This window comes from Drosophila serrata, unplaced genomic scaffold (assembly GCF_035046125.1).
Source record: "Drosophila serrata isolate PLE 108 unplaced genomic scaffold, ASM3504612v1 contig_165, whole genome shotgun sequence".
In the NCBI taxonomy this organism is placed as follows: domain Eukaryota; kingdom Metazoa; phylum Arthropoda; class Insecta; order Diptera; family Drosophilidae; genus Drosophila; species Drosophila serrata.
In genome coordinates, this window is record NW_028257063.1 from 3,721,591 (window position 1) to 3,745,641 (window position 24,051).

The window sequence follows — 24,051 nt, forward strand, 5'->3', positions numbered from 1 at the left end:
TTGAATCAACATATATACGTATGTATTTTCTTAACATTATAATTACCTTTTGAATCATCTGCAAACAATGTGAGTCGAATTGCATGAATTGCCTTTCGGCAAAAAATAAAAAAAGAGTAGAAAAGCTCAAGTATAAGTTGCTAACCAAACAAGAGATCGTGGTGAAATCGGTAAAAAATATATCTATATGGAATTGGGGAATTATTTTCTCACTTGCCGCCGGCAAATCTATATTTTCTTTTGGATATTTGCTAGAAACCTCGCACCTGTCATGAGATATATTATACCCTCCGCATTCTCCCCGCCAGTTGTCACTCTTTTCCTATCCGTTTCGAAGATTAAATAATATTTTCGCGTGGCAAATGGAAATTGATGCATTAGTTACTCAAATTACCGCTGCGGTCGAGTAAAAAACAAATCAAATTCTATATATAATGGATAGATGAAAGGTCGAATACATACATTAATTTGAATACTTGACAAATTACATTTGGTGAAATGTATACCTTGGAAAATACTTTTAAATTGCATTAGAATAAATATACATATATATTTGGATAGATAATGTGATCCTTTCAAAGTCGATCGATTTCAGCAAAGACAACACAGAAATATATCTATTAACAAAGTTAGTCATTGAATTGGTATTTTGTTTATCAGATAGCAATTGTAGGTAATGAGAAATTAATTTTACGACTTTATTTGTAGATCAAACGGCATTTGATCTTAAAAATAAAAGCGTTTTAGTTTATGTTAAATACCTCTTAGCTTGGTTAAAGGCTTTCTGATCTTGATTTATATATTGATCCAAGAAAGATTTATCTATTGATATATCTTATTTAAGCTGGCTATAATTTAATTTAAATATTTTAATAGTTTTAGCTTCCCGGCATTTTATGTTTCAAGTCTATAGAGTATCATAAGGATATTTTCTTATGCTATTCCCTCTGTAAAATAATTATAAAATAATAATAATAATAATTGTTCTTACCAAATCGTCTCCCAAATCGGAATCGCGTTCAATATTGCTGGTTGAACGACAGTCCATAGTAGGGTGCACACGCAGTTGCATTGATGCGGAGTTTTTAGCTCTTCACCCCGAAATATGTATCACGAATGCAACGGATAATCCGATTAATCCGAACAGCGATAATATTAATTTCTTTTTAGTTATTTTGTTGTTTTTGCACAGCACACTTTTTGTTTTCTTTGTGTTTCTAGCTTCTTTTCGGCATTCCTTTTGTCGCCTGCATTGGTTTACCGTTACTCCTGCACTTGAGAGCTGGGGCGAAAACGGGAGAACACCAAGGAACCGTTGCTCAGTCGCAATGCTCTTTTTGTTTGTTTAGTTGCAAAATATTATTTGCAGTTGATTCGAGTGTATTTTATTACTTAAGACTTTAGCAAAGGGTTTTTGTATACACATTCACACACACAGAACACGATTCAGATTGCACTTGATACTGTTGTTGTTGTTAATTAAACATTTTAAAATCCGTTAGCCAAACTGCACCACCGAAGGCGTCATTCCGTCGAAAACAAGACGAATCGAAGCGAAATCAACGACGACGGTTCGCCCGATCTCTGGCCTTAGTTCCAATTGATATTGTAGCGATTGCACAGATTATATCCGATTAAGATAATGGGCGAACTGTTTGGTAAAAACTATATGCTATAATCAGCCGATCGCTGCCGCTACCAATTTTCAACTGCAGCGCTGCCTTCAACGAAATTCCAAGTCTCAATCTCTTTGCGACGATGGAATTCCAATTGGGAATGATGGAATGGAATTATACTGATGTCGGTCTCGCTTACTCTCATTCTCTTTTCCTCGCCCGCTTACGCTCGCGGAACAATGGGATGATGTACTATGGAACAGAGGAAATTGTATAGAAAAATCTAAATAAATACATATAAATATTAGCGTAAGGCTCATCCAACTTTATTAAAAAAAGATTAAATTAGTTAAAAGGCTAGAGTTTGCAATAATGTTTTCAACTTAATTAATGCTAAACAACAACTTGGTTTATGTTGTTTTATTTTCTTCCTTTTACAATACGAAAAAAAATCGTTTGTTTTAAAAAACTTTAAATAAGAAGGGTTAAAATACTATGCAAACAGTGGTTTTCTCATGCTCGTTTGGTTTAGAATTTTCAAAGTTTGAACGATATAACGAACCTGGTGACCACTGTACGTGGCACATGCATGTTCCGTATCTTGTCGTTCCGCCAAACTCGTTCGCTCTTTCTCGCCATCCCACTCTCTCTCTCTCTCTGATAGACGATAAGTTGAATCAACCAATCAGATGGCTGTTCCACCAATTCCCAATTGAAATAGTGGTTGCAGGGAGGGTTAGAGGGAGGCGGTCAATTAAATAAAATTTGTAATCGCAATCCAAATCCATGAAATGCCCGATTTGTGTGTATAAGTGTGTGAGTGGTCGAACGCTCATTCGCTCGTTCCGATACACACACACAGGCAAACTGTTGTGCAAAGGTGTGCTTGTGTATCTGTCAGATACAAATATACACTATTCCACAGTTCCGTTGAATTTAAGTTTAAACTAAGATTTATTTTATTAATACAATCGTACAATTAGAAAATTAAAAAATTGTTAATTAAGCATATTTTTATTTCAGTCAAACGCTTAAAACAAAGTGAAGGACTCATTTCCTACCCTATAAATCATATATATTCTGGATCAGCACTAAAAAGCGAGTCGATCTAGGCATGTCCGGTGTAAAAATAATTTTTTGAAAATTTTCAAAACTTTATAATCGTTAAAATTATTAATATTTGACAAAAATTATTGAATTTTGTAAATTCTAAAACTAAGTATACACATTTGTTAAGCCTACAAAAACTAGCACAGAAAAGCTATCCGAATTGAAATTAATGCATTTTTGGCTTAGTTATGATATTTGAAAAACTTGTATTTAAATATAAAATTAGCATAAAAAAATATAATTGAATATTGTATATTTTTTTAAGGAGAAGCATCATTAAAATTGTCAATAATTCATTAATTTTTTAATATAAAAGAACAATATGCTAGTATCCTAATAAAGACAACATTGAAAAAGCTTCCCAAATTGAGATTAATGCATTATTGTCTTGGTTATGATGCATTTTAAATTTGAACAAATTCGTGCATGAAAACTTGTATATAAATTAATTTACTTACCATCCAATTCCTTGCTGCATAGTGTTAAGTTTGCTCCACTAGTATTGGCTCAGTCCGCGTATCGTTCAATCATGTTTTATATGCGGTTCGATTGAAGAGCGACGCCCTTTTCATTTGCCGAATCGCCGTCTGCTTGTTGATTTTCCCAATCGAATGGGAGGGGCCAAGTCACTCACTTTTGCGGTTTGCCAAATTCACGCCGATAAATATATGTACACAATAGCTGGCGGAAAACAATTGCCAAACTGGCTAGTGTGTGTGTGTGTATTTTTTTGAGGATGGGGAGTGGGGTATTGGGTTGTGGGAGGCAAAAACAAACGGTAGGTTGATTAATGATTTGCGAGATAAATTGCACTTGTAATGGCCAAGGCGGTAGATAGATGGATGGATAGATTGCTGCTGCTCCTGCCGCTCATCCCACGAAACATCCTCCCACCCATTCAGATAGTAAATAATTTCCGTTTCTCGATTTTCACTAATTTGAAATTGATGAAAGGCAGCGACGCCAACAGAGACAGAGCGGCAGAGAAAAGTCGATCCATGCACTAAGAGAAAGTTGGCTAAAATGGGTCATTTAAATGTGATTAATTCATACTGCAACCCATAGGACATATTAACAATATAATATAAAAAATATTGTTACATTTGAATTATCAAATTTTAGAATATCGAACGAAATAACTATATTTCAATAAACACATAACATATTGATCAATAGTACTTATTGGTACAATATCTATAAATATGAGAACTATTTTAAGAATGTCATTTAATTTATTTTCATTTTTCCGATTGTATTGGTAAAACAGAAAATTTATAGATAGTAAATATATAGCAAAATAAAAGAGATTTCAATATAGACTTAAAGCATATAGAAATCCTTGATTTGTCTTCAATTTCCACCGGAATTTACAGAGCTTCTAATTAGCACCTTATTAAGGTTAAATGTACCTTCTATCTAATTAAAGAAAATGTATATGTTTTTTGTCTCAGTGCATCAACGGCAGCAGAGTATATCAATTTTCGCCGACTTGTCTGTGAAACAAACAAGCGGCGAACGCTCTGGCATGTATATGTATCTATCTATCTGTATCTGTATATGTATTTTTGTATCTGTATCTGGGCAGCCGTAGGGGAGGCCACCCTACCAAAGAGCACCACCCTGGGCAGGAGGAACGCCAATGACGAGGCGTCGTCCGACCCACCGACTTGACTGATGATGAAGTGAGAAAGTAATTAAATACAATTTTAAATGTGACTAATGAGACGCCGTCAAATTCATGAGCAGGAGAAGGGGTGCTTGGATCTAAGGGAAGTTGGACTACAAACGTCAAATGTATTTATCACAAAGATAATTCAGTTAAAAGAGGTATATCTAATTAGCAAGTTGTAGAGTTTATAAATTCCTTTAAAAATATACCAATATATCGCTCTTGAAAAGCTAAAAACGCTCTAAGTTTTTGTTCCCTTACAACCTTGTTTAATATTCCCAACTTGTGTTTATAAAAACTTTCCATTTTTGTCATAATCCCTGTATATATTGTATATAGCCCTATTTGATTTTCAAACAACGTACTTACCTAAGTGAAATTTGTGTTTAATTCATGGATACACATATTGGCAAATATTGGACAGGGGAGACATCGTTTATTTGTCAACACGTCCATTTCCTGCATTTTGTGTTTTAGCCGAAATAAATGAAGAGGAAGAGGGGCTAGAAATGGGGAGGGAAACACACAAAAAAAAAATGAAATATGTACTCGCAACAATTTCAAAATAAATAAATGAGATAGAGAAACCTCCCTCCACACACAGGGAACACACAAAAGCCGAGAGATAGATATGGATATTAGTTGAAGTTGTTATTGTCCGACACATCCGTCGGCGCTCGAAGCTTTTAGGCCTCATTAGTTGATGAGTATTAAGTGATTTGGGAATTACACATTTGACATAAATATTTTCTCCATTTTAGTATTTATACCCTCGCAGGGTATTACAATTTCAGTGAGAAATTTGCAACTCAGTGAAGGAGTCATCTCAGACCATATAAATTATATATATTAACTATGATCAGTAAATATCTCTGACCAGTAAGTAACTATAATCAGTAAGTATCAATGAACATTGAATAACTATGATCAGTAAGTAACTATAATCAGTAAATAACTTTGATCAGTAATTAACTATGAGCAGTAAGTAACTCTGAACAGTAAGTATCTATGAACTAAAGTAACTCTGACCAGTAAGTATCTATGATCAGTAAGTATCTATGACCTGTGAGTATCTATGAGCAGTAATTAACTTTGAACACTGATAAACAATGACTTGCAACTTTTGTAACACAACACATATCCGAGACGTGGCCGGCAGAAGCCACTTCGTTCCGGGGTTGTTTGAACCAGTTGGGAATCATATGCACAGAGAGAGATTTGTTTTGGAACAAATTTAAGAGCAAGCTATTTGAATGAAACTATGGAGTTATTCTTCTATATAATTTTACTAGTCTATAAGTCGGAGCATGGCGAATCGATGGACTATATATATACATTTATATAGCTGACATAGGAACAATAGGAGGATTTATAGAACTATGATCAGTGATTAACAATGACCATTAATTAACTATGATCAGTAAGTTTCAATGGACATTAAGTAACTCTGAACAGTAAGTATCTATGACCAGTAAGTAACTATAATCAATAAGTATCTATGACCAGTAAGTATCTATGACCAGTAATTAACTATGATCAGTAAGTATCTATGAACATTAAGTAATAAAAAACTTTCCCCTTTAAATATTCCCACATAAACAGCCTCTTAAATCTCAAGATCATCAGTATCCCCAAGGAGTTAAATGATTAGTTACTTACTCTCTCTCTCTCTGCAGGCTTGGTGGAGTACCAGAAACAAGGCTACGGAGTTGGCATCCGTTTTTCCGAGATTTTGTTTAGTAGTTATTGTGATAGGAACTTTGATTTAACACAGATTTTATAATAGCCAAAGGTTGGATTGAAACTCAAATTTAATTAGAAACTTTAAAAGTAACAAGAAGAAGAACAAAAATATTTGTGTTTGCTACGGTGCTTAAGTACACTGGTTGAGAAGCGCAGAGGAGGGCACTTTTTTGAGAGAGTGAATGCGAGGAAAGTATTATTTTTGAGAGAGAGTAAAAGAGAGGCAAACACAATTTGGTTTTTTGAGAAGCGTAGGGAAGGTCTCATTGTTTATTTTGGAAGAATGAGAATTTGAGTTAGTAAACAAATGTGATAAGTCCGTAAAATTTATCAAAAATATAACATTTTTAAACTCAAATTTAATTAGAAACTTTAAAACGGAAGAAGAAGAACAAAAATAATTGCGTTTGCTACGGTGCTTAAGTACACTGGTTGAGAAGCGCAGAGGAGGGCACTTTTTTTAGAGTAAATGAGAAGCAAACACAATTTGGTTTTTTGAGAAGCGTAGGGAAGGTCTCATTGTTTAAAACGCAGTGAAGGAGTCATTTCCAAACATATAAAATTCTTGTGTATAACTTTATGAAAATCTGACTAATATATCGTATAGCTACCATACAAACGATGGTTAAAAATAAATAAAGATGCAAAACTGTGAATTTAAAACAATACGGATAAAATGTAGAGCTGAATGAAATGCAGGCATTATTTTATTGTTTTTTACCATAATTATATATAATTTATTCTTTATTAATACCTTGTGGTCGAATTTCAATCTGCAAGGGTATACAAACTTCGGTTTCTTTTCTTGTTTTTATCTGCTGTACGTTTGTGTGAACTTCACAGAACAAAAAATAAAAACCGAGACATGATATTTTCGGAACTCGATACGCTGACTAAGTGTTGCGGTTGTGATCAATGGCTGGAATGGATATAACTATATACAAAATAATATTGACTTGGGGGGACTCGGAAATTGTTGGCTATTTAATATGGGAAAAATCTATTTTTTAGACTCTAAACTTTATAGATGATAATTGGGATTTTTCGAGGACTTTAGAGTTAAAATACTTGAAATACGTGACTTGCTTGGCGATAGTAATACATTTTGTGTTGTGTCATAATTAATATAAGATAAAAATTCTGAAAATTGTTGTTAATATGTAAACCTGAAATTAAAGGAATCAACTAGAGAAACGAAATCCTTTCATATCATTAAATAGCTTCAAAAAATCCAAGACAATTAATGACTAATTAATTGATTGCATAAATTAATTCCCGCTGTGAATGTAGATCATCCAAATTTAGCTGCTTCGGGTGGTTTGTTTCAGAGCACATAAAAAATGCGAATATAATTATATATAATTTACCGGCAATTTACAGTTTCAACACACAGAGGGTGAGGGGTCAGACGATCAATTAATTAAATGCCATTTAGCTGATCATTAATCCGGGGAATGCAATTTGTCAATCCATCGATGTGTGAGAAAGCGATTTTTCCGCCGTTTTGAGCCAGAGTCTCTACCTGTCGGTGCCTCGGAGCCCTTGGGCTAGGAGAGAAGCCTACGACGACTGGGCTAGGACCGGGGTTAAAGCCAAATTGATTGGCCAGATATGAATGAGGCGACGAGCGGCGGCGGCGATAATTGATGATGATACCTGGTGGATCGATGGATCGCATCCGATGGGATCTTACCAATAGCTTCACACAGTCCACGCTTTGGCTTCGGGCTGGCTAGGTTCCTAACTCGGTTCCGCGCTCGTTTCCATTAATAATTTCGGCTAGTGGCCAAAAAAAAAAGCTCCCAGCTTTGGGGAAGTGGAAATCCACAAATAGACAGTTAGCAGAGAGACTGGGAATTCATTCATAAACTGCAGCTAACTGTCAGGAGCTTGTCAAGAGGTAGAGGGAAGGAAGAGTGTCTCCATTATGCCTCACCGGGCATCATTAACTCGGCCAGCCGCATTTCATACTCTCTGCTCATATTTATTTCGATTTCTTCCCCATTTTGGGAGCCACAATTTTTTAATGAAGTCGGGGAGTCTGTGCGCGTTTTTATTTTTGTAAAAATAGAATATCAATTTGGGCGAAAAAGCATAACGGATGCCGCTGTCAATATTTTGACAGTTCTGGCTGCCTAACGCGAACTGCGGAACCGGGGGAAACCATTGGGATATACACACATATGCATATGGATATAATATTTCCGGAATGCGACCAGAGAATGGTTACATCAAAAAACTTTAATTGAATTTCGCTTCGCAGCTACGGAGCTCCTCAGCACCGACTGCAACCCATCAAGATTCAGAAATGGGTACGGAATAAATGGATTTTTTTGTACAGCCAAAAGGAAAAATGATTAATATGCGCTAATGTTTTATAACTCTGCCCTTTTAATATTCGTCCTGCCCCGGAGTGGGGAAACAATAAACCCAACTGAAGGCGATCCGAACAGACGAGATTCACCTTAGGCCCCAGAACACACAGCCCCAGACATTGGCATTAAAAATGCCAAAAGCGATAAAAGAGTGAACTGTATTGCCTTTTGTGTGGCTCTCATATATGGATATATAGTATACTATATATATGTATATGCAGTCCGGATCTGGGTCTCTGTGGAGTCAACAGTCAACTGTTTGACTGATCTCGATCTTAACTGCTAATGACTTTAATCGTTAATCTCTGACATAAAAGATTTGATTGAAGCGGATCTCGGCTGAAATGCAATAAATTATTACGTATATATATCCCGCATATGTCTGCCGATTTATATACACAGATACTCACATATGTTTCGCGGTCTGCCACACAATAAACCAAATTGGATTATGGACATTGATTTCTGTTCTTTTTTCTGTTTTATTTTATTTTTATTTCATTTTCCCCGCTCACTCTTTGTTCTTTTGCAGGGGATCTGTATATTCCTGGCTTTTGATTCGTGAGAAATCCCACTGTCGAGGCGCAAAAGTCATTAAACAAACTTTTTCGCGATCATTAGGCAAAGTCTTCTTGGAGGTTATAACGTTTTAACGTCTATATAAGCGATTTATTTTTAAAATTTTAGTAAGAATGAACTTGTATCGGAGAGATATTTATATTTAAACTGTCAAAATAAATTGTTAATGGACATGTAATAATTAAAATTCATTTGGTTTAGGGTTCGTGGTATAGAACAATATAGAACAATCTGTAAAAATTACAAAATAAAACATTAAAGGAAACTAACTTTGGAAAGCTGAATTATGTATGCCTCAGCCGTTTGAAAATAAATTAGAGGATCAAATCGGAAATCAATCATAAGATTTAGTTAATAATTTACCTATTTTTTGAATCAATATTTATAGAGATTTTTATATGACACTTTTGTGGGAAAATCAAAGCTTAAAAATTTCATAACTAAGTCAAAAATACATCGGAAAGCATTTCTTTGCTAGTTTTTATCAGGTTAATAAAACTGCATACTCAATTCAAAAATTAAAAAGATTCACATTTTTTCGATTTTTTTTTTTATAATTTCAACGATGTAACCCCTTATAGAATTTTCGAAAATTTTGAAAAAATAGATTTCGATTCGCCTGTTGATTCTGATCAAGAATATATATGATTTATGGGTTCGGAAATGACTCCTTTACTGTTTTTTAAGCTTCTGACTAAAATTAGAATACTTTGTAAGGGTATTCAAATTTAATAACACTTGTGGGATATTTATGCTATAATATCAAAATTGTAAACTTAAGTGCTATATTTTTTGATATTCCAAATTTCGGTATGTATAAAAATTTACAATAAGATCATTATGTTCCCCTCGATTATCGTCCAAAAATTACCACCTTTCTCTTTAAATCTATCATTTTCCAACTACTATCCTGTCTTAATTTGTACCAAACACCTCCTCCCCCTCAGATATTCGACATAATACATTCATAATTTCATTATGTTAAACCCAAATATATCCACGCCCCATGACAAAAGACATTGGTGATTATAAAAAGCATAGGAATGCCTCGAAGACAATGCTCGGCATGACATCAATAATGACATTGAATTCCCCACTGGTTTATTTACCATTGCCTTTTGCCAAGCATATTTATTGTGTTTTGTGCTTTTATCGGTGTGGCCGAAAGGCAAAATGACAATATAAATATATAATAACAATAATAGTGGCCGCTCAGCTCACTTGCTCACTTGCGGGGCTTCTGTGCAGTGGCCAAGTATTTGGGATTCATAGGCAAACATTGCGCATACGACACGTTGTGCTATCGATTCGAGTGACGCACACCCACCCCCGTCCATGTCATGTGAGAGAAACTAAACTATTTCGATAGGATCGTGGATGGAAATTGGATTTTAAATTGAATCGAATGCGAGGAACGGAACAAGTCCAGCTGTTGACGTCCATTCGCCAGGGGAAAGACTAAAAAACAAAAGCCAAAGCCAAACCGAAACCAAAACTAAACCGAAATAAATAAATTAGCCAGCCGGGGATCACATCTATTCAAATCGAGGAAAGAACAAAAAAAAAAAAAAAGAAGAGAAAACATATAGAACACAAGATTGACGACAGTGTTAGAGACACACGTTGATTAATTCATCTGATGGGCGGCTGACACTTTGGCGGCGCCCACACAAAAAGGCTTTAGATATTTTCGCAAATATCCATCCGTCCGTTAATCCATTCCACAATCTGTTTGGGTTAAACAAACAGGAAGTTGGCCAAACACACACTCTCCTCCACTTTCCACCCACTTAAAACACTCGAGTTTTCCGATCTGCTTTCTCCAGCGGAATAAAAGCATACGCCCCGTTGGCCCACTGAAATCAAATCCCCATATAGCATAACATCAAACAATTCCACAGTTGCTGCTGTCCATTCCTTGGTCCACATTTAATTTCGTTGACTTTTATAAATCGCTACATATCGCATAATGTTTGAATTTTCCACCGAATGAAAACAGGCAAAGAGATTAGATTTATCTATGCATAAATATATATATTTATTTGGGGGGATTTTCATTTGCATTTTTCGACAACAAGATTAATCTGGTCGCTGCTAATTTTGTTTCTTTGATAAATTCATCACAATTATTTATTGTTATTTAAGCATGGGGATACCAATTAGTTGTTTTTGGAAATGTAAAAATAAATAACGTTGAGTTTTATGCTCATACAAATGCTATTTAAAATTTTAGCTAAAGATTATTACGTATGTGTTATTCTTTTTTAGGATTTCTGGATAATAATATATTTTAAGGTTAGTACTATGAGCATATTTAAATGATATAATGTGAGTACTTAATGAATTTATTGATTTTTAAGTTTAGAACAAAATTATAAGGCTTTAGCTGTTTTAGAAATATATTTAATTATTTTCTTAGGTATTTTTTACTAAAAAGTTTAACCTGTGCTTTATTTTTAATACTTTGCTCTAACATTTTATTGAATAAATTCTCTTTAAAAAGTTTATTATTAAGCTGCAATTTTGTATTAAATATGCATATTTCATTTGCAGTTAATTATATATTTAAGGAACTCTTATTACTAAACTTTCCTTAAACAATGTGCAATAATTTCTTTCCTAAATCTAACAATAAATAAAATATATATTATTTCCCAGCTATTTCTATATATTTCAATCCAACTTTATATATAGTTTCTAGACGTATTCAGAGCCTTGCGCAATGTCAGGCGATTAGCCTTAATGCCCCCCCTAATCCATTTATTTTTTATTTAACAATTTTTGCATTTGTCGGCCGAGAGGTTCTCGGCTTAAAATCTATAGAGTCAGAGTTATATTCAAATTAACTTGTCTAACGCTTATTAGCGGCCTTTGACCTGCTGTGGCAGCAAGTCAAACGCTTAATTAATGTGCAAAGCAATTAATTGCAACGTTTACAATGGCGAAATGGCAAAACTTGGAGCTCGAGGAGTCGTCTGATATGTGTTTATGTGTTTATGGACAACGGGGCGTATTAAATTTACAACCGCAAATATTAAAATGTTGCAGTGCAAAAATGGCCGCCTTAGTCCGCCAATAACAAAACGCAAATAACAAAACTATAGGCAGCAACAGCTACAAAAAGACCGAAAAATCAAAAGACTTCGAAATGCGAATTATAATAAACGTCGTCGTTTCAACGGCAATAAATAATAGACAGCAACGAACTGCGAATAACTTTTTACATCCATCCATCGAGCCCCTTGATACGATATACATATTCCCTGGCCAAAGTGCACACGGAGGATGGCAGACATTGGCAGACGATTGGTTGGCTGAAAAACTCATGCACTAAATTATGTGCACCGTGGGACCGAGTTCACCTGGTTAAATGCCAAAGAAAAACAGGTAACTAAAAAAGATACCTAAAAAAGTTACTCCAAAATTCAAATGGCCAGGAAAAACCTCCAAAAAACAAAGGCTCAATTTAAAGCCTGTCTGAGCCAGAGTTAGAATTTTTTGGTTTAATTTATGATCTGGGAAAATTAGAAAGGAATATGTTGCATTAGAACGTAATGAGCACAAGTCTGTGGGGTTTGGAACGAGGACTAATTTATGGAAGTTCTCAAAACTTAATGAGTTCTGTCTTTCCCAAAGACATCTTCATTTGAACTCATTTCAGGATCTAGGCTTAATTTGGGCTTACATTTTAGGAGTTTCTAAACTATTGCTAGAATGGGTAACCAAAATAGAGTTTAATATTCTAAAATTTTTGAACAAAGTATTTTTGAAAACAAGAAAGAAAAAATAAGCAAACTTTGAAAAGTCAATGTTTGTATAACCTTGCAGTTGGATTAAGAAAATCATCATAAGTAAGCCAAAAATGCCACTTCGGAAAACTGTATAATGCTAGTTTTTAATGATATAATATAATATATAATATAAAATGTAACAAAAATTAAATTTTTGTCAATTTTTGACATCTTTAAGGATGTAACCCCTTACAAAATATTGAAAATTTTGAAAAAAATACATTTTTGCCTAACATAGCTAGATCGATACGCCTGTTTATGCTGACCAAGAATATATATAGGATTTATATGGTCGGAAATGGATCCTTCACTGCGTTTGAAACTTCGGAATGGAATTATAAGTGTGTGTATAAAGTGTGTACTATAATTTTAAATTTGTTAAGTATATCTATATACCGAACACATCTTTATAAAACTAATTTAAGAATGTTTTTAGAGACTAATCCCACTGTGTCACCGATTGCTGTACTTTTTGTCAAATGGAAAATCATACTGCGCTATGAATATGCATGATGTATTTGCAGCTTTTTCGCTGCTTCGTTCCTTTTTATGTTTTATGCTTAAAAATGCCCAAGCACATGCTCTCAAGTTACAATGTAACAAAAACAAAAAGCAGCTAAAACAGACAAAAAAAAAAGACGAACAAAAACGTAGTTTATTTTTTGCTGATTTTTTTTGTTTTGGTTTTAATGCTGAGAGCTGAGTTCGGTGAGAGTTTTAAGCCCGCTCAGTGGGCTGACCATAGCCATAGCCATAGCTCTTGCCGCCGAAGATGAGGCTTAAGCTGAGGCTGAGGCTGAGGCTGAGAGGCTGAGGCTAAGACTCCGGCTGATGCTGATCGATTGCAAATAGACCCGGAGATCCAAACGCCCCATCGACAAAAGCCAAGTGGCCTGTAAACCTTAAGCTGCTGCCGTAAACGCTTTTGCCCGCGATCATCAGTTCGATAATTGATTGCCACATAATTTATGTCATTTCATGTGCGTGCCGTTTGCGAAATATGAAATGCAGCGATGCGCAGCGAATCGGACTCCCAGCTCCGGGCTGTGATGCATTCGTAGTTGCACTTCCAGCATCCCAACTCATAGTCGAAGTTGAAGTTGAAGTTAAAGTTGAAGTCACTGTCGCCGTTCAAGTCGAAGTCGATGTTGCAGTTGTACATAGATGCCGTCGCCATTCGTCGTCGTCGGAGTTACTGCAGTTAAAATTGCTGTCGTTAATAGGTTTCGTACTATTGTTATAATGCGTAGGCTCCACCTCCCCAACTTTTAGCTTCAGCCTTAAGTTTAACTCAAGCTCGGCCCAAGTCAGGCCCCAAAACATCACAATGTTTGTTATGTTAATGAACTCCCAAGGCTCGGCCGAAAGAGTTGGTTCTACATGAGGAGAAATACTTTGAAATTAAACAGTTAGTCTGCAGTTAAATAAATATTACATTACTAAGATAAAATCATACAAAAAAGTTAAAGAAAGGTAGCCAAACAACTGATGACAGATTTATAAGAAAGTATATAAAATACTTTTCTATATTAATATTTTCAAACTTTCATTGTGAATTAAAACTCTTCAAAGCTGTTGATACAGTCTTAAAAGGATTTGGTTTTGACTATGAGGGTCCTACCATATCCTCTGAAAAAGTGTGACCAACTTCACAAATAAAGCAAATATAAGAAAGAAACCAAAATATGTTTCTTTAAATTCCTACATCTTGATTGTGAAAATACTTTGAAATGAAGACACTTCTAAGGCTGTTTTAATTATGATACTATTTTAACTAGTCCTTCCAACTTCCCAAACATTTTTCCTAATTAAAAATTTAAATAATTTTTAAATATTTTTCTCTCTGCATCACCGACTTCAACTTCGGTTCCAACTTCGTGTTCGACTCGAGCCCAACTTTCATCATTAAAGAAAATTATAGCCAAGTGGCTGTAATGCGGTGGATATTGTGGGGGGAGGGGGGAGAGAGAGCGGGACAGCCAGACAGGGTGCAAGCGAGAGAGACTGAAGAGAAGGATGACGACGTGGACCGTTCCACACAAACATTTTTTATGACCAGAAATCCGTCAACATATTAACACTAAATATTAAAACGTACGAGCGTGTTTATGCATACACCACACACCGCAGCACAACTACACTCGAGTGTGTGTGTGTGTGTCCGAGGCTGAAAAAATAAACCGCAAAACTGCTCACCCATCAAGTAACCGTACAGAGTTCACTCTCATGGTAATTTGCGACTAGAAATCGCCTTTTGATAGTACCCAGAGTTGCCAACATCTCGCATTTCTCACGTAGCCAAGTGAAGTAATTACAGAATTATTTGGAATTATTTATAGGCAATACTTTAAAGCCATCTAAAGAATTGAGAATATATTTGCAGCTTAGTAAAGTTGAGTTCTTGCTCTATTTTGACAAGATTTCTCTGATTTCAGATCTATTATATTCCAAAATAAACTAGAACTCAACAAACCCTAATTATACACCATCAAAACATCATCGCTGCTCTCATAAACTTAAGGTAAATCATCGTTTTGTTACCATATAAAGCCCCTCGAGGGTAATATCATTAATTAACAAACATTTATAGAACCATTAGATAATGCACAAGGTCTGATAGATCTGTGGGAAGCAGAACTGGAACGGCAGAGAGCAGACTGGGTCAGCGGGAAAATCGATTTATAACAGCATTAATAACATGTATTTAGAAGGCCGGAGGGCAGAAGACCAGGTCGCTTGCCCCAATATAACCCTATCCCTATATATACTATACAATACTATATATATTCCATGCCACATCGATCACTTGACACCCGCACAGTTTGGCAGACGGCAAGGCGGCCTCTGGAGTTGGGGGAATATTTTTGTTTTGGGTGGAGCAGGGAAATGATTGTGGAAAACATTGTTGTAGACATCGCGACTGCGTCGATCTTTCTCTCTTGGAATATATATATATATTTTTTTTTTTTTTGAGGGGGATCCGGGTATATTTTGCTTCCGCTGTGGCAGCGATGAAAGATGCCGAAATACTTAAACGATTTTTAATAATTTTACGAGTTTTCTGCGAACATGTACGCATAAAATACAACAAATGAAGAGCAAAGAGCTGCGTTATACGCCCCCCAATGATTTACACACACACAGAGTCTGGGAAGGATCGATGCGGGTTTTTGGGGGGCAGAAAAGGCAGAAACTCCAGGGTCTCCCTGGTCTGTGGCCTCTGCACCCTGATACTGCTCCTCCGGCTCTCCAAATGGTTTCATTTTGATCTCTTTACGCTGCGTTGGTGCCGCCTTGCCCTTTTTTGCTCCTTTTTTCCAGTATTTATATACAGTTGAGGTGGAAAGAATAGGATAATAAAGGTATTTACTATATCTAATATATAGAAATTTAACATAATTTAAGGAATTACCTAATTTGAAAAGGATTAACAGGATGTAATTTATAAGTAAAGTCTAAAATATGAACTATCAATTGATAACACAAGCTTTAAAAATTCTTTTATATATGTTAATGTATTAAAATCAATATTAAATCTTATACGTATATTTATTTTCCTGCATTAAAATATCTCTTTTGTAAAGATATAAATTTATTTTGCTATATTAATATTAATATCTAAAATATATCTTAGAATATAATAACCTATCATATCCTCCCCACTTGTAGGCAAACCTCAAGAACGTGTGTTCGTCTCTGAAAATGTTTCCTTTTTTATACCCTTGCAGGGTATTATTATTTCAGTCAGAAGTTTGTGAAGTGAAGGAGTCATCTTCAAACATTTTTATCCAATTTGATTCAGAAGTATCTTTTATTATAATAGAGTTTTGATTTTAGATTTATAAAAATCGGAATACTATATAATATAACTGCCAGAGAAACGAGTTTTAAATGTAAAGGATCAGTAAGTAACTTTGAGAATTAAGTAACTATGATCAGTAAGTAACTATGATCACTAAATAAATATGATCATTAATTAAGTATGAGCAGTAAGTAACTCTGAACAGTAAGTATCTATGACCAGTAAGTAACTATGATCAGTAAGTAACTATAATCAATAAGTATCTATGATCAGTAAGTATCTATGACTAATAAGTAGTGACTAGTAATTTTAAACACTAATAAACAATGACTTGCAACTTTTGTAGCACAACACATATCTGAGACCTTGCCGGCGGAACTCAATTCGTTCCGGGGATGTTAGAACCAGTTGGGAATCATATACCCAGTTTTTGAGATTTGTTTTGGATCAAATTGAAGAGCAATCTATTTGAATGAAACCATGCAGTTATATTTCTATATAATATTTTTAGTATATAAGTTGGAGCATGGCGAATCGGTGGACTATATATACAGATATTTAGTTGGTATAGGAATGATCGAAAAATTTTAAGAAAAAAATTATAACATTTCCATTTTATGAAAATCGGAGTACTATATCATATAGCTGCCATACAAATGCCACGGAGTTGGCATCTGTTTTTGCGGCATCGTTTTTGTGGCATCTGTAATTGTGATAGGAAACTTTGATTTAACACAGATTTTATAATAGTCAAAGGTTGGATTTAAACTCTAATTTAATAAGAAACTTTAAAAGTAACAAGAAGAAGAACAAAAATAATTGTGTTTGCTGCGGTGCTTAAGTACACTGGTTGAGAAGCGCAGAGGAGGGCACTTTTTTGAGAGAGTGAATGCGAAAAAAGTATTATTTTTGAGAGTGAGTAAAAGAGAGGCAAACACAATTTGGTTTTTTGGGAAGCGTAGGGAAGGTCTAATTGTTTATTTTGGAAGAATGAGAATTTGAGTTAGTAAAAAATATGTGATAAATCCGTGAAATTGATAAAAATTTTACAATGACTCTTGGTTGTTGTTGTTCTCTTTATACCCTTGCAGGGTATTATAATTTCAGTCAGTCAGTTTGAAACGCAGTGAAGGAGTCATTTCCAAACATATAAAGTATATATCAAATTTCAATCTGCAAGAATATACAACCTTCGGCGTGGCGAAGTTAGCTTCCTTTCTTGTTTTATCTGCAACAAGTTTACAGCTGGTTGCTCCTTGGCTGTGATTTCTTCTTGCCACATTTAATAGGCGCACTTCAAATGGCCTCCCAAATGATTTCCCTGAATTGCTTTATTATGCTCCGACTCCGAATTGCAACTCCAACTTCAACTTCATCTTCGACTTGGGGGCAAGACAAGTGCCCACGCAACTGATTTGCAGCCCAGCCCCTGGGCTTTAATAAATTTTATAGTCACACACATGTGTGGGGCTCTTGGATCGGAAATCTGGATTCACCGATCGATCGATTGGGGTCCAGCGGGACGAGGAGGCCTTCATATATCAAGGTCTTGTTTATTACTAATTGAATTTGCTGCCTCCGCTCTAGGCCTACTCCTAGAGACCATACGAAGTATATGTTCAATGAAGGCGAAGAGTGGAAATCAGGTGTGAAAACTCTTTGGACCTGTCCAAACTAAGGCGACAAATGCGTACCCCCACTGCCCCCTCGGCATTGGAGTTACTTTTCATTCACTTTTCGGCCAGTTCCCACGCTCTTTAGACTGCATTCCAAAAAAACGCTTCGATTGTTGGGCAATTAATTAGCACTGCGTGAAATTATCGGGCACCGAAAAGCGTTTGTTAAAAAGGGGGCTGAGAGCTGGATTTTGTAGGTGTATGAGGTGTGTGTGCACAACAATTACTGTGAGGCCTGGGAAAATGTGAAAAGTTGCACAGTTCAAATACATTTTGCAGCAGTTTCAGGGGAGATGGAGGTTATGATTTATGTATTTAAAGAGCGGAAACTTTAAGAGTAAAGTGACTAAAGTAAGGAAATAATAATTAAATAAAAAAGGGTATTCCATTTTCTAAAATATTTTACTAAAAGCCTTTAGAATTAGCTTTAAACTCAAGTATGGTGATACTTGAAATTCCCAAATTACTTCTAGCCTGGCAACACTATTGCTTTAAATACCTGGCTGGTAACACTTCCCCCCCCCCCATGATGATTTTGTTTTGAAATATGTATGTTACAGCCTGGTTTCGAGTTTTCAGTGGTGTCCAATCACAATTAAATGCAACCGACAATTACGGCTCACATTTTTATGCCCGCCAACGCTGTGGCAGTTCCCACAGTACGCGACCCCAAAAGGGGGAGGACACTGGTCATCCCCGGACCTTGGCAACACACCAATATGGGTGTGAGTGTGTGTGGGTGGGAGGCGGAACATTTAATTAGCTAACTCAATTAAAAGAGCGTAAAACGAATTTATGTAGTCTGGCCAGGGTAAGCTTGGCGGCCAGTGCTCGAGATACTCATCAGGTGTTGGGGCCATAAAATGAGATCCGAGCAACACACACCCAAGTGCTCGCTTTTGCCTCTATAGATATGTATAGCTATGGGAAAAACTCACCGAGCAGCCCTCGCAGTGTGATTAAGGTGTGGTATAAGCGCCTTTTATTTCGGTTAGCCTCACCTGGCTATGAAACAGCCATCCGATTGGCTGCCTCTGCGACAGATAAAATAATCGAGGTGCGAGAGGGCCGGCTGATGCCTGGGATGCGAGCGAGCGAGCGAGTGAGTCGTACCACAATGCACACACAGATACAAGATAGAGATACAAATACACACACTCAAACACACACTCGTGCTGGCAGCCAGAGTGTGCGCACACAATTTGAATTGGGATTGGAATTGGAATTGGAATGGGAATTGGAAATGGAAATGAATTGGGAAATGTTGGAATCGAAACGAAACGAGATACGTTTTGTGGGTGGTTGGTGGGTGAATTTAATGCCCCTGTATCCGAGAGATACATTTTCATCTCGTACTGTGCCAGCCATTTGTCTGGGGGCTCTTAAGTGTCTAATCAAACAACTTTCCTGGAGCTAAGCCAATCAGAAGCTTGCTTTGCAAGTAGCTGCAAGATGCGCAAGTATCTTTTATTACTGTGCAGATATTTATTTGTATCTGCAGGTGAAATGTGTGTATCATTAGGGGTTTAGAGAGATAAATTAACTATTTTTAGTGGACGTATATAAGGGAAGATGAAAAGTTATACGTTTTAAAGTATTTAAAGTGTATTAGATTGTTGATTTTTATATTTCTAACTTAGAACTTAGGTGTTGTTTATTCGTACAAAAACTAGTAAAAGTTTCAAATATATTAATATGTTTAAGAGGTCTTTGCAAATCTTCTTAGTTGAAAACTGGACATAGTTAATGTTAATGCTATTAAACAATTCCTTAATGCCTCTCAAATGTGATAATATTTACAATTAATCTCAGTTACCTCAAAGATACGTGACCCTTAAATCAATTCCCCATTAAGAGTGATTGTATCTTATCCCCAAAATAAAAGCAAATCCGTATGTGCTAATCAATCCACCTTCCTATAGAGCACACTCTCAGTTAAGATACTTAAATATCTCTTACGTGCCCCGCCACTCATCAAAGCAATCCGATGGAAAGATACAATTATAGTATCCAAAATTGAGTTTTCTGCTCAAATTAACGTGTAAATCGCACTACAGAAAAATGTCAACACTTTGGGACCCTCTTTCCCTTCCGGCATGTTTCTTTCCACTTTCCACCCCCCGTCTCCACCTGCTTAGTTAAGCCTATTAAATGCTTCAAAACGCTTTGTTGTACCGTCTTTCGAATGTTTTGGGCCAAGTCTCTTTTGTTTATTTGTGTGTGTCTGTTTGCCTTTTGTGTTTGTCTCTTTATTTGTAATAAATATGTTTGGCCACATGAGGGGGGGGCGAAAGCAAGTCTCTCTTTGAGGAGGTGAGTTATTAATTTCACAAGTTCTGTCTAGAGTTTTCCACACTGCCAGCCGCTTATCGGGTTACATAATTGTCTCCCCCTGGCTTTTATGTAGTGTAATTATCGCAAACATTGCATATATCGCATATATCGCCTTCGATTTGTAGGGTTTCCCATCAGGACAACGACGGTAGCAATTCGAAAAAAAAAAAGTCAACCCCTAGTTGTAATTGAGTAATTTCCACTTGAATTTCCCCTTTCAATGTGTGCTTTTCTTTGACGCGACTTTGTGTGGGATTTCAACAGATTGGAAGGACTTCAGCTTGGACTTGGACTATAGTATCTATTTCCGTTTCTTTGCCTGTGGTCTTGGGCCGGCTTTGGGGATTTTTGCGGTGGCATTACACACATTTAATATAAGAAGAATTCCAATTGAGTGTGGGTTGTGGGTGGATGGGTGTGTGTTGAGTGTGTTGAGTGTGTGCTAACAAGTTGGTGGGGCAGAGGAGTTGGCTACAAAAGCAGATCAAGCATTTCCTTGCACTTCTTTCTTGGCAGCGTGACGCGTGTGAATTTCAATTTGAATTCGAAATTGGTAACAATGATGTTGCTTATTTTATACACAGAAAGAAAAGTGGTAAGCAAACAGGGGATGAAAGAAGAATAGGGTAAATTAGGAGTAAGTATTCATAATAAATAGAATAACATTCCCTCTCAAAGTATCTTTTAATTACTTTTCTCGTACATTAAATAATTATTCCCAGTGCATGCCAGCTTTAAGAGATGGGTTTTTTGGGAGGGGCCCGGTAGCAGAGCAAATATCAAATAAATACAACAAAAAAAGCTGACAAATAACTGAACCGAGTCGAGACTCTGTGCCGAGGGTAATAATGATGCTGCAGAGAGACAGATAAATGCCAGTACGCCCTACGACGTGCCTCCGGCTACGCCCTGGCACCTTGATAGAATTTCAATTACAATTTTCGCCCCGGCCACAGTAGACTATATATAAAAAGAAAAAAAGATCTATTAAATTTCCATCTAATCACAAAAGCAATTAATCATTGACACTATTTAGGCGATGCTTATTAACCGAAAACAGAAAGGAGAGCTTACAACCGGTGCTTTGTTATGCTGATGCCTTTTGTTGGCCACACAGACAGCGATACAGAGATACAGAGATACAGATACATTTGCTTGCTGCAGATACAACAAATGAAGATACAAATGCGCGACAGCCGCGTAATTACAATTCGTGAGGCCTGCGCGGTCATCGCTTGTATAAAAAGATATTGTATCTGCATCCGTGCTATGGCCGGACGACATTGAATTATCACATCGCTCTCATCTCTCGCAAACGCCTTTATTTTCGGGTTGAGGCAAGACGCGCTTCTCCGTCGAGTTGACAAACTACAAAATAATAATGTGGCATTCATTGTCTGAGGGGAGATGTCTCTGGTATTGTCATGCAGAGAGACAAGATATTTACACAATTACTTACATTCTCTGAATATGGGGATATTTTCACATACAGATTTTTCCCATTTTGAATTTACGTACAAAGCTAATTTATCATTTCGTTGGAGCTGGAGCTGGAGCTGAGATGGAAACTGTAAAAACGCCGTGATGCCGTGTTTTGTGTTTTGTGTCCCCGATGAATGGGGATGCCAATATCCCGGCAGTGCATAAGTATTATAACCGCAAAATAAATAACAAATATAACAAACGATGACGAGGGACCCTGGGACCGATCCCAGGCCAAGTTAAACCCAAAAAGTCTAAAGCCAAACCCCGACGTCGATTGAAGCTGTCAACGGGTACGCACAATAAAAACCTTTTGTCCAAACTGCGTGAGATACTTTCAACTGCATGGGATCCGATGGATGTGGATGTGGATATGGATATAGCTCTGGCTATGGACTCGGTCCGGGGCATATGGACATGGGCAAGTGCCTAATTATGTGGCCAAGTCAATTTGTTCAGCGTTCGAGCCATTCCAAGTGCCGCTTTTGCTTTTTGTTTGACTTTTCTCGCTGCGGGCAAACAATAAATGTTTTGTAGTGATTAAAAAGTAGTGTGAAATCGATTATATGTATGCACATTAACCGGCCCCAGGGCCCTCCATACCCATACCCATACCTCCTCCTCACTGGACCGGATATATCCGATCTCCGTCACTCCAACCCCGGCAAGTGTCAATATTTGGCCAACTTTAGCGATACATGTTAATTCCTGTTAATCGCCGAGAGTCGGTTATTTTTGATCTTGCAACTACGTCAAGTTAATGTCCACATGGGCTCTTCTGATTTTAATAGAAAGGGGAGGGGAGGGGAAGCCCCTTTTAATAATATTTGATTTCTTCAAAAATCACATATCCGTTTCCGCTAACAAGAAAATAAATTGGTTACCAAAGGGGTTATAAGAGAGTTTGCCTAATGATTCACAAGCTTCAGGTATCCTTAATTTAACCAGAAGGTTATAAAATGCAAATTAATCAAAACAAAAATTAAAAATTAAGTACATTTACTATAAATTTTTAACTATATTTTATATATTTTTAGTATATATTTAAATGAATAATGTAAATATAGATTCATTTTTCAATCACAGGGTTTTAAGGTATCCAGTGAGATAAGACAACCTGAAATAATTTTATTCTTTCAATCAATATTTTTATATGATAATTTTTAGCCCAAGTCAAAGTTTAAAAATTTCATAACTAAGCCAAAAATGCATTAATTTTAATTCGGAAAACTGTCTAATGTTAGTTTTTATTATGGTAATAAATCTGCATACTCAATAAAAAATTAAAATTTTTAATAATTTTTAATAATTTTAACGATGTAACCCCTTATAAAATTTTCAAAATTTTGAAAAAATTCAATTTTTGCCAAACATATATATTTCGATTCGGGTGTTAATGCTGATCATTAATATATATGATTTATAGGGTCGGAAATGACTCCTTCACAGCCTAATAGCCTAAAAGGGTATACAAGTATAGTCTATGTATTATTATGGGGCGAAATCAAAATGGTATAACGTTATTTATTTTAATCTATGTATTATTATATGTTCTTATAGAAAATCACGTTAAAAGTAACAATATTTTAGAATTAATTTGTTCAGTAATTAAAAATATGTATTTGTTATTATTAGATCTCAGAGTCACCTATTTTTTTAAAGAAAAATTCGCTTAAATTACAGTTTTTATATAATTCTTTAATTGTATTCTTCATATATATATAAATATATATCCCATATTTTACATTTTACATGGATATACATACATATATTTACCAGCGTCATCTATTGGCTGACTGTTTCTTAAATATTGTGGAAAACTCAAAGGAAAAGCTTAAAAAGCTTTTTCTGGCAACACAGCAACAGTTGATATC

The 24,051-nt window shown here is 35.9% G+C and overlaps 1 protein-coding gene across 6 annotated transcripts in view; it reads right to left on the reverse strand.

Moving 5' to 3' along the window:
- retn (retained) overlaps positions 1-24,051 on the reverse strand; it is a 68,989-nt gene that overhangs the window by 23,678 nt on the left and 21,260 nt on the right. For 2 of the 6 annotated variants that reach the window (XM_086827219.1, XM_086827217.1), the window contains exons 2-4: positions 4,765-4,898; positions 3,185-3,744; positions 992-1,868 (exon numbers count right to left, since the gene is read on the reverse strand). The exons of 1 other annotated variant lie outside the window; for it this stretch is intronic. In XM_086827219.1, coding sequence (XP_086683345.1) covers positions 992-1,072 — 81 coding nt within the window. In that variant the 5' untranslated portion in view covers positions 1,073-1,868; positions 3,185-3,744; positions 4,765-4,898. Of the gene's footprint in view, positions 1-991; positions 1,869-2,178; positions 2,310-3,184; positions 3,745-4,764; positions 4,899-24,051 lie in introns of all 6 variants that reach the window. 3 more of the 6 variants (XM_020948772.2, XM_086827218.1, XM_086827220.1) reach the window with 2 other exon arrangements.